Below are 12,013 nucleotides of genomic sequence, written 5' to 3'. Positions count from 1 at the left end.
CCCTTAGCCTGCTTGTGTTGAATGCTTAGAAACAATGTCTCAAAGAGACTCAGCAAACCAGCTCTAACTGACCTTCCAGTGGCTCAAAGTGACAGAGGTTCCTGTGCTCTATTGCAAAGCAGGAGGGAGCGCCCCTCTTCTTCCTGTGCTGAGCCGTGTTAGCAGCCAACCTCAAGAGAGCACGCGGTGGAATAGAAACTTCTGGCCTCACTTCAAGGCTCCACTGTTCCATCCCAGCCACCCTTCCACAGGGCGTGCACCTGCGCTTCCGGGAGAGCTGAACCGGGGGACACTTCTGACTGGCAGACACCAGGCTGTCCTCAGAATGGCCCCGTGGCCTGCTGACTAAGGTTTGTTCTCTTTCTCTCTTAATTTTTATTGAGTTATAATTTACATACCATACAATTCACTTGCTTTACTTGCCCAGTTCAATGACTTTCGGTATATTTACAGAGGTGTGTAACTATCACCACAGGCATAGGTTTGGCCGTGCGGCATGTGGGATCTTAGTTCCCCGACCAGGGATGGTACCTGGGCCCCCTGCAGTGGAAGTGTGGAGTCTTAACCTCTGGACCGCCAGGGAAGTCCCAGGCTTTCTTACTGAATCCTAGGTGCTGGGACTCCTCTTCCCTTAGGATTAGTTTTCTGCCAGGAATCTCCTCAGTATTTCATGTAAACAGCCTTCTGCGTGCCTGGCCCCCCAATCCAATAGATGGAACCTTAGGAATGATAGCAGTTAATGTTTACTGACTACTTACTACATTCGAGGTACTGTGTTAAGCACTTTACATGCTTTAATTGATTGAATTCTCAAAATAACCTTGTTAGTCAAGATTCTCTGGATTGCAAGTCACAGAAACTCCAACTGAAACCAGCTTAAACATTAGATGCAATGTATTGACTTATGTAACTGAAAACTCCAATCAAAAGCACATGCCGAAATTAAACAAACAAAACAGTGACGTGGTACCTCTGGATGGATCTTGGATACTTTTTCTTTTCCTTTTTCAGTTGTAAAATTTGTATTTGTTTATACTAGACATTGATTATTTTATAATCAGAGAAACTTTATTTAAAAGTGTCTTAGGGCTTCCCTGGTGGCGCTGTGGTTGAGAGTCCGCCTACTGATGCAGGGGACGCGGGTTCGTGCCCCGGTCCGGGAAGATCCCACATGCCGCGGAGCGGCTGGGCCCGTGAGCCATGGCCGCTGAGCCTGCGCGTCCGGAGCCTGTTGCTCCACAACGTGAGAGGCCACAACAGTGAGAGGCCCGCGTACCGCAAAAACAAAAACAAACAAAAAACAAAAAACAAGGGTCTTATATAGTATTCTCCCGCATTGTTTTGTATATTATAATCAACTGGGACTCTTGTTTTTTGGACTGTGATCTCCTCAAGGGCAGAGACTTCTTCTTACGTGTCTTTGTAGCCTTGTCCTTGCCTTTTAAATTTGTGCTCAGGGATATGTGTAAAGTGGATTGAATTCACGTGTCTCATAGGGAAGCTTTTTGCTGTTTCGATTCTTCCAGAAGGCAGATGATAATAAGAAAGTAGTTTACACTTGATCCAACACATGATTTCTCAGGACAAACCATGTAACTTCAAATTGGAGTTAATAATCCCAGGTTACTGTGAAGCTCAAATGAGTTAGAGCCCCGTGTGAGCTATAAAACTGTGCACCTAGCAGTTGGTAGCGACTTGGGTTTATGGAGCCTTCTCCTTCCGAAGCCTCCATCCAAGGTGAGTCATGTCTATTTCTAAATTTTCTAAGAACCATCATTATCTCTTGATGAAAAGAAATGGTGGGAGAGAGAGAGAAGCTGAGAACATCAATTTAGGACACATGATTAATCCCCTGCCGTGAGCACACCCCACACCCACATATCCTACTGTCAGATTGTCAGATTCTCCTGACATCATTCTGGAGAGCTTGAAGGGCCGTCAAGCTCAGGTTTAAGACTGAGTTCAGATCTTGCTTCCCAAATGGGTCCTCATGATGTGTTCTCATCCCAGGGAGTGGCGCCTCTTCTGCCCTCAACTCCTCTCTTCCTCACGTTCCATATTCAAGCCACTGCTGTTATCCGTCTACTTTACCTGTTCCATGCCTCTGGAATTTCTTCTTCTCTCCATCTTCACTGCCATGACCCTGGTCCAAGCTACCGTCATCCCTACCTCCTCCTTGATCTACCTGGGGAAGGGTTTGCCTCCCTCTAACCAAACACAACTCTGATCATGTCACCTCCCCACTTAAAACTTTTCAGTGGCTTCCCTCACCCTGAGGATAAAGGCTCCATCCTTAGCAAAGCTTATGAAGGCCTTCATGGTAGGGTACCACCTACTCCACCCTCATATTTTGCCTTTCATTCTTTCTGCCTCTCCTACATGAGCTGTCTACAGGCCCCCTTGCCTGCCTCTCCAGGTACTCGTCCCCAGGATGGAAGGACATGCCTCTATCTTCCAGTTAACGCTTCTCAACACAGCTCAGCTCAGATGTCACTTCCTCAGCATCTGTCTCTCATTTCGCTGACTAGTTTCATCTGCCTTTTATAGTGTCAGAATTCTATGTGTCTCTTTCTTAGTACTTACTACAGTTCAATTTTACATTATTTGTTTAATTATGTGATTAATATGTCTTTTCAACTCGTCTGTAAGCTCTGTGACTGTGTCTCTTTTCATTCACTGTTGTGTCCCCAGCACACAGCACCCAGCAGACGATTGATACATAGGTGCTGAATAAATACACACATGCATGTCAGGTACTGTGCCAGGAGTGAGGGATACAAAGACAGATCAAGTGCTGCTGCTGCAAGGTTCTCTTAGCCTAGTAGGAGGGACAGAGCAGGTAGATTGATGATTTCAAGGGATCTGTGGAGACCCTCCGAAGAATTGTTTGATGGGGATAAAATGCACATAGAAAGGAATATAAACAGGCCCAGTCACACCAATGTCAAAAAAAATAACTTGTATACACACACACACAGAGCATATCATAGCTATACGAAAAATAACAACACTGCTGCTGGAGTCTGAAGACCTAGATATGAATCTGAACTTTTTCTCTTTCACTTAATAGCTCTGAGACCTTGTGCAAGTTATTGATGCCATCTGAACCTCTTCCTTTCCTCATCTGTAAAATGGGTGCTTAATATTGACCTCATGGACTACTCTGAGACTTAACTAGATATATGTCAAAGTGTGTAGAATGTAAATGCACATCATGAATGTTTGATTGTTGAATTTCTTTTACTTCTGATCACATTGAACCCTGATGATCTACCATCCCACCTAAGACAATTTTTCAGATGGTGAGTGCCCCGCAGGAGACACCTGGCCTTCTGCCCTTTTGCTCTGTGCCTGCACAGAGGGATCTAGAAAACATAGCCAGCTGAGTACATGACTCTGCAAACACTTGTGACCCCTGGAGAGGAGGTGAAGGTCTTTTTGAGTTTGCCCATTCGGTGGAGTTTGGACACCCTGTTCTTGTTTTCCCCAGTTTGGCCAATCTACCCAAGTTTGAAGCAGAGGAAAGAAGTTTCTTCCCCGCCTCTGCCCTTGTCCTTCCTGGTGGTTTTCCTTGAACCATTAATCACCAAGCTACAGTCTAAGCCTCCCTGACCGTGGTTCCCACATGTGGGCACTAGGCCTCCAGGGCCACGGGTCCTGAGCTCCAAGCATCCCGCCCTCTGCTCACCCTTCCCCTCGGCCCAGCTTTCCCCAGGGCCCCACCTGCCTATGCTGCTGTTAACACGGAAGGACAAATGCGGTCCTATATTTCAGAGTCATCTGGCAGATATGATTAATTTTGGAAATGAACAACGTGAAGATTCATCACAAACTTTCAGGTATGAGAGGCCATAAACAGAACCAGAGCATGGAGCACTATTTATTTATTAAAACAGTAAATTGAAGGGAAATGGGCTATTTATTTTGCACGATGTCTTCCATAGAAGTAATTGGCTCATTAATCACACTCTCGCCGTGGTCACGTTTGGAAGGTCAGGCTCACGGGGAAATGAAATGGGGTGGTGTTTATAGCCCTGGCAGCGTGTGGAGCCCCATGAGGCTGTCTCCTGAGGGCCCTGGTATCGCACGAAGGCAGGTAGCTGGGAGGTGGTATGGCATAGTGGTTAGGGCCACAGACTGGCAACAGGGGGCCTGGGTTCAAATTCTGGCTACTGCATTTGCTAGCTGTATGACCTTGGGCAAGCTGTTTAACCTCTATGCCTCGGTTTCTTCACCTACAAGGTGATGCTGGGAATGGTACCTACCTTGTAGGGTACCGTGAGTTTAAGCGCTTTGGCAAAGCACTACTGCAGGTAGGTCAGGCTTGGGGCAGCTATGGGTGTTAGCTGTATTTGCTCCTTTGGTCCAGGCAGAGCCTCAGGGTGGGGTACTCTGGAATGAGTGGAGCTTGGAGCATAAGGTTACTGTGGGGTTCCCACAGCCCCAAGGGAAGCAGAATCGTGTAGGTGAGGCTAAGAGGACAGGCTCTGCAGTCAGCCTCCTGGGGTTCAAATCTAGCCTCTGTCTCTTGCTAGTTATATGTCCTTACAGAATGATTTGACCTCTCTGTGCCTCAGTTTTCTTAACTTTAAAATGGGCATGATAACAGTGCTGCTTGATTGGGTTATAACGGATAGGAAATGAGAAAATAAATGGGAAGTACTTACCTCAGTGCCTGGCCATAGAAGTAATCAAGGTTTTTTGTTATTATAGTCATTTTTAGGACTTCCTGGCCTGTGATTTTCCCCCAGACACTGAGCATGGTCCATGGGAGCACAGCAGGTGAGACACGCACTGAGCTTCAGCCCCCTTCCCTGGCAGGGATGGGGAGGTGGTCAGACCCCCGAGCGGGGAGGGCTGAGGAAGTGTGCCCACAGCAAAGGCTGGTGCCACAGTGCAGCTGGAGGGTCCATGCGGTTTGGGCAGGTGACGGAACGACCAGGGATTTGGGTTTCTGAGGCAGGGCACGGCACTGGTGAGTAGGTGGTCTCTGGGCACTAGCACCCCAGACAATGAGGGCCTCCAGAGCACCAACCCAGTGGGCTGGGGTTCGCGGAGAGACTCAGTCCCAGCTGGGAGTGGGACTTCTGGAGCAGCACAGGGGCGTGGGGGGTGGAAAGGCAGGATGGAAAGGTTAAATATGTAACACACGTGCGCGCTTCCCCTCTCTCCGGTCCTCCACCCTGGTGCTCTCGCTTATGGAAGCCAGAGCCTCAGAATCTTTCCTAACACATCACATCAGGCAGCCATGACAACCAGACGCACTCCCATGGACCGGATCTGTTTGCTAGCCCAGCACTACGAGGTCAAAGGCCCATGTAGGCTCTTGCAGCTCATTGATTGAGACCTACTTCAGGCCCCCACACGCTGGTAGGAGGGACTGAGGCTATGGGAGGAGGCCTGAGTCTTGATGACCCTAGAGGAATGGACAGGAGGAACCAAGGCTGATGACATCCTCCAGGGACTCCAGCCGCGAGTGAGGAGCCCTCTCTCCTTCTCCTCTCTCTCTCACATCGATGAAAGGAATCATGAAGTGGGAAAGCACGAGGTATGGTTCATTTCAGCGAGGAGGCACTCAGAGACCGGGGCGCGGGGGGGTCCCTTCCTTTGGCCGAGGATCTTGTAGGGGAGCCCACTTCCGTGGCTGCAGTCAGCGAGCTTGGGAAGCGTCCCTCCCTCTGTACGAGTGGGAACTTCTGGTCCTGCTGTCTTGGGGTGCTTCACCCCACCCGGCGCACACCGCTGAAGAGCTGCCGTTGCCCTCCTTAAACTCTCTTCAGTTAGCCCCACCCCCACCGCACTTACCTGAGGGCGCCGTCTGTTTCCTGTCGAGGGCCTGACTCACACGGAGTACAGAAGGGTCTTTTTGCCCTAGTAGGAGAAGGGGTCAGGTTATACCAGGGCTATTTCCATGGCCAGGAAGTGCAGATGGACCAGGTACGAGGAGATCATCTTAGGGGACCAGAAAGTATTGGGGAAAATAACCTCCATGCCTCTCCTTGCTGTGGGGATCACTTCCTTAGAGTGGCCCTTTAGTAGTTCAATCCCCTTCGGAAATGCTGGTGCGCCTCACCAAGGAGCCCAGGGATGGGATTTGAGTGCACCCTTCAGACAGAGCACAAAGGGAGCACAGCGCTCCCTAGGGGCTATTGCGAGGGTGGCAGCAGCAGGAGCTGGAAGGTCCCCTAGAAGAGGAAGTGGGGGGGGGGACGGAGTGGGGAGGGGCTGAAAGGGGACCAGAATTTAGGCCACTATTCCCTCCCTCACCAGGAGCAGCTCCTCCTGGGAGAAGGTTCTGTGCCATGGGCCGGATTCTGGATATTGCCCACAAAAATGCTGTCAGAAGCAGGATCTGCTGTATGATTTGCTGGGTCCGGTACAAAAAAATACAGAAGCCCTTGTTCAGAAATCATGAGGAATTCCAAGACAATGACACCAGAGCATTAAACTAAACTTGGGTTGGAGGTGGAGGGGGAAACTCTGAACTCGGGGTCCCATGCCATACCCTCATGAAGCTGCCACTGGCCACAGGTTCTCCCTGTGGGGACCATGGGTGGGACCATGGGTGGGCCCCTGCCCTGGAAAGCGACAGGAGGTTGAACAGAGAAGAGGCACTGTGGTGACAGTCTTTCCAGGCTGGCTCCCGGGTGTGGCCACACTGTGTAATTTGAAGAAATCTCCACCTTGGGCCTAATGCCTCCCTTTGCCCTTTTCTAGCCCATCAGTTAGCAAAGCACCAAGGAAAGACACGGTTCCTGTCTGTGGATGGAGAGAGATGGGCCGAGGCCAGAGCCGGGCGGCAGGACTGGGTGCCTCGTGGGATCAGGAGCTAAGGTACACCCACCACGTTCCCCTCCCTCCTCTTGGGCGCTGAAGGCTGGAGAAGGAACACGGCTGAGCACAGTTTTGGGTGTCTGTGTCCCGTGTTTTTTTCCTGGTTTAGACTGTCGTGATCATGAAGAAAGCAAACAGATATAGACTCTTAAGGCCATATAATCTCTGTCTTGCCTCAGAACTCCCTTGGATCTCTTGCCTGTAATTGGAAAGAAATGGTGAGACAAAAAGGGCTCTGATTTCCAATAGCCTCTGCTTCACAAGGATCATATTAAATAACATTAAATGATGGCAGCCTTGTTCCTATAAAACAGGCTTTTGGAGAGTGGGCAGAAATAACTTTCCTCTTTGGGGGTCAGTGCATATGCACGTGAGTGTGTGTGTGTGTGTGTGTGTGTGTGTGTGTGACATACTGCACGCGTGTGCACACAGGTGGGGGTGTGTGCGGGGCTATGTAAGCCTGTGCCTGTCTGTACACAGAAGGTGCAAACGCATGCCCATTTTTTCTTGTGTACACAGCAGTGGTAGGGATTGTGAACGCGTTCACACACGCGTGAGGGTCTGTGCATGAGCAGATTCTGGTGTCTAAAATCTTTACATCCTGCTTCGGTCAGTCTTGTTTGTTGTAAAGAGCAGGGGAAGGAACCAGCAGCACGTGTGCAGGTTGGGTCTGGGGTGGGGGGCTGTCTGTTGTCTCCATCTGTGTCATGGCCACATTAGAGCTCCTGCATGGTGGGTCCACTGCCTCTGCTCACCAGCACCTTTTTCTCCTCTTCTCGCTCTGGTTTCCCCCTCTTGACCTCAGCACACACAGACCCTGGCTTGTTGGCCCTCCGGGGCTCATCTCTATGTACGGCAATGGCTCCTGGCCTTCTTCACCAGCTGGCTGATCCTTTCCATGTGCCATGGTGCCAGTTTGCAGGCAGAATGTAGTTGGCCCAGCTCAGCTTCTTGTGTTGTCATCAATTGCTGACCAGCCTCTGGACACCTGCCCTCGGGTCAGGTTGGATCGGCTATGGAGGGGGTAAGCATGATCAGGGTATAAGAGGGGTCACTGCTGGGGCTGGGGCTGGTTCCTTAAGGATGTGGACACAGAGGGCCATGATGAACATCCCAGGTCCTTATGCAGAGTCCCCGTCACCAGCTCAGGGCCCACCCCTCTCCCAGCAGAGGCTGGGACAGCTGGGACTGCCCCACAGGCAGGACTTGCCGGGCAAGGTGGGCGTGAGTGGAGGCAGCCTTTTGGGACCTGGGGTCTGCTCATCTCCCTCCTCTGCTCTCCTCTTATGGGTTGAGTTGTGCCCCCCACACACACTCATATGTTGAAGTCCTGACCTCCCGTACCTCAGAATGTGACCTCGTTTGGAGATGGGGTCTTTACAGAGGTCCTGAAGCTAAAATGAGGTCATTAGGATGGGCCCTAATCCAATATGACTGGTATCCTTATAAGAAGGAGAAATTTGGAAACAAGACACACACAGAGGGAAGAGGATGGGAAGAGACACAGAGAGAAAACAGTTATTTACCAGACAAGGAGAGAGGCCTGGCACACGACCTTCCCTCACAGCCCTCAGGGGAACCAACCTTACCAACACCTTGATCTTGGACTTCTGGGCTCCAGGACTGTGAGACAACACACTTCTGTTGTTTAAGTCACCCAGTCTATGGTCCTTTGTTGTCAGAACTCTAGCAAACTAATATCACCCCCAAGAAAAACTTCTTGGAAAGAAGCCACAGGACACCAACGTCCATAGGGGGTGGACTGGGGCTATAGACGTCCAGTGGGAGGGACAGCCGGGAAGCCAGGCCTCCTCGCACCCATGCCCCCCACCCCCCGCGTCTAAGGCCCCTGACCCGGGTTCTTCTGACACTTGGCCTCTGGACTCAGCACAGGAGGAAGCTCTGAGGCTGGTGCCTGAGCTCGGCGTTTACCATCTCTGATGAGACCCACTGAAGGCTTTCGGTCAGAAAAAATCTGATGATGTTCGCATCTGAGAAAGACCCCTTGAGAATTGCAGTGAGGAGGACAGGTGAGGTGGGAGAGGGGAGACGGGAGGTGGGGAGGCAGGCCCTTGTGAGCAATGAAGACGCCTGGGGAGGGGATTCCAGAGCTGTTTAGGGGGTATCTCTGTCATGATGTACTGACAAGATATGGGGGTGAGGGGTGTGGGGGGGTTAGAGACGAGAGGAGGACTCTGGCCTGAGCACCTGCAGGCGGGTGGTGCTGGTCACCAGGGTGGGCCTGGGAGGATGAGAGACAGGTCTGTTCTCTGCACATCAGATCAGCACTGTCCAAAGGACAGCGACCCAGCTGCCCGGGGCCCGTCAGCAGAGGGAGACTGGGCCTGGGGCGCAGAGGAGAGGTCCGGGCAGAGACGTAGGTTTTGAGTATCACTGTCCAGGTGGCACTGTGTCATGGCTGGGGGCCCTTGTACAGGAGGACTGGGCGTGAGCTGCTTCTCCCAGGAGCAGGACTAGAGACTAGTGTTCAGGAGGTGATTGGGTCAAGCCCTGAGAGGGAGGGGGGGCGATGACATGGGGAGGGAGAAGACAGCCATCTACAAGCCAAGAAACACCTGAGGCTACTAGAAGCTCAGTTCGGGGAGAGGCCTGGAACCGATTCTCCCTTACAGCTCTCAGAAGGAGCCGACCCAGCTGACTCCCTGATTTTGGACTCCTAGCCTCCAGAACTGTGAGACGACAGTTGTTTAAGCCACCCAGTTTGCGGCACTTTGTTGCCCCAGGAAACTAATGCACCGTGATTCATGGAGGAAGAGAACGGTCTTAGAAACTGGATGGGGCAGTTATTGTAGGCAAGTGTCTGAAGCCCAGCAGGTGACGCTCCAGTGGCCAACGAGCCGTCCTGGTTTCTCAGGATGGAGGACTGAGGCTGTCTTCCGGAGGCGGTAAGTGCTGCACAGAGGCAGAGGGAACCTCCTCTCTGGAGGTGGCCCTGAGGTCGAGGCGCCCTTCTCGCTGCCCTGGGCCTCCTAGAGAAAGCCGGCAGCTTGCACAACGAGCTCCCACTGTCTGCAGGGGCTTAAAGCCTCCTTTCTCAGGGATGTAGAGTAGGGAGAGCACACTGGGACACCTCTTGGGCTACAAGCACTCCAAGTTCAGAGGAGCCAGGCCTGAATCTCCACCGAGCACCAAATAACTGCAACATCCCTTTTCTTAACCAATAGTATTTTATTGTCAGTTATAAATATTTTCCATGTGTCCCCTATTTACAGTTGCAAAATAGTTTATGATATTATACCCTCACCCACCGTTCGGCCTCTTTCTATAAACTCCATGAACATTGACTAGGAAATAAAAAGCTCTTTTGGGGGCCCACCAACCTGGTTCCCCAGACTCCAAACAACCCCACACGGACAGCAGGCAACATTGCAGCGGGTGCTACACAGTAGCAAAGGGGCGGGGTGTGAGACGACTCCCGGCGGGGTCAGGACGCCAGGCTCCTCAGGACATTGGTGATGCTCCAGTGCTGGCCCGAGCACCTCTGCAGCACCAGCTGGAAGCCAAACTCTGCGCCGCTGTTCTCCTGCAGCTCCAGACAGCGCTTGGACTTGCGGTTCTGGATGGGGCCTCCCTAGGAGCCGGGGCGGAAAGTGGGGTCAGAGGGCATGGGGGAGCCTCAGGCCTACTGGCTGGTGGGGATTACTTGTAGGTGCAGGTGTCTGGGATCCTGTGAGGCTGCGGGAGGTCTGGGGTCAGCATTCCCACGAAGCCCGAGGATCCCTGTCTCGAAGTGCTGGTCTCCTCCCTGAGACTGAACTTGTGCCTCCGTTTTCTTCACAGGCCCCTAGTTCTTTGCTAGGACAGAGGACAGAGATGCTCCGCCCCCGCTTCCATCTACCTGGCTGGGGTGTGGCATGCTGGTCTGCTCCTACAGCTCCCACCCCAGGAGCTGGGTCCTGCTCCCCATAAGCATGGGCTGGGGTCCCGTTCTGAAAATCCTAGTTCCTTGGGACCACTCCATGACTGGCCTGAATTTGAGCATCGCCAGAGGCCCAGGACCTCCTGCTCTTAGGGTCCTTGCCCCCAGCTGGACCTCTGGAGTCATCAGTGCTGGCCTCAACCAGACCCAGGCTCCTGGATACTACCTTAGGGCACTGGGCTCCCTTAGCCCTGGATGGTCATGATGATTTCCCTCCATGCTACTGATGTCCCAGAAGGTTCTGTAGCCATGCATACTCAGTTTATGCTCAAAGCCCCTTGAAAGAAGGGAGGTTCTGCTTCTCAAAGCAGCCCCACAGCAGCAAAGAAGAAACCCCCAATTTTTGCTTTTAGTGTGATCCTTGCAGGCCTTAGACACTCTGGGGCTATTGGTTGTCCCCTGGGCATCAGCTCAGACTGTGCATCTCTGAGTTCCACCAAAGATGTGCTGCTCAACTGGGCTTTGGCCTCCCAAGCAGGCAGGTTCTTATAAGTGGGCCCCTGTAGCTTAACGGTCCTTGAGTGTATGGTCAAACTCACCTTCTCCCCAGCATCTATTCCTCCTGTGTTTCCCATCTCTCTCAGCAATAACCAGGCATTTCCACCGATGCCTCTGCCATCTCCCCAGCATCTGATTAGGCACCAAGTCCTGCCAGTTCCGCCTCCCTCATGCCTTGTGCCTGTCCCTTCATCCCCATCCCATCACACCTGCCCTGATTTGGCCCACTGTCTTCTGTCACCTGCACAACGGCACCAGCCTCCTAGCTGACCCCCCCCTCCCCTCCAGAAGCAGGACCCTGCAGTCCACCCTCCAGCTGCCCCCCATGCCCATCCCAGTGAACAGCACTCTGTGAGAGAGGGGGACACACACCTCCTCTGTAAGGAAGTCATCCCCAGTTGGCCACAGCTGTCCCCATGGCGACCACTGACACCTCAAGGGAACATTGAGACTCAATTCCCACAGCTGCCTGGGAAACTGGCAGCATCTCCCGCCGCTGAGCCCTGCGACCCACCGACCCCATGCCCCGGTGGGTATCCGGCAGAACTGTTTGCACCGGTTGTGAAACAGAATTTGTAAAAGCTGCAACCTGGAAACAGCGCACACGGCCATCAACAGTAGAATGGATAAACAACTTGTGGTTATTCACATAATGGGATACTACTCAGCACTAAAAATGAGCAAACTAGAGCTCTGCTCAGTAAGCAGAAATCCCACAAATACAATGTTAGCCACAGAAGC

The 12,013-nt window shown here is 52.1% G+C and overlaps 1 protein-coding gene across 3 annotated transcripts in view; it reads right to left on the bottom strand.

The window, feature by feature from the left end:
- Positions 1–9,999: 9,999 nt before the first annotated feature.
- GALNT18 (polypeptide N-acetylgalactosaminyltransferase 18) overlaps positions 10,000–12,013 on the bottom strand; it is a 350,064-nt gene continuing 348,050 nt past the window's right edge. For 2 of the 3 annotated variants that reach the window (XM_027115380.1, XM_027115381.1), the window contains one exon: positions 10,010–10,426. In XM_027115380.1, coding sequence (XP_026971181.1) covers positions 10,280–10,426 — 147 coding nt within the window. In that variant the 3' untranslated portion in view covers positions 10,010–10,279. Of the gene's footprint in view, positions 10,427–12,013 lie in introns of all 3 variants that reach the window. The other variant, XM_027115379.1, reaches the window with a different exon arrangement.

The sequence above is a fragment of the Aethalodelphis obliquidens genome, unplaced genomic scaffold (assembly GCF_003676395.1).
Source record: "Aethalodelphis obliquidens isolate GAN/ISIS:26980383/991018 unplaced genomic scaffold, ASM367639v1 scaffold14, whole genome shotgun sequence".
Classification (NCBI taxonomy): domain Eukaryota; kingdom Metazoa; phylum Chordata; class Mammalia; order Artiodactyla; family Delphinidae; genus Aethalodelphis; species Aethalodelphis obliquidens.
This window is presented reverse-complemented; position numbering and strand designations above follow the sequence as displayed.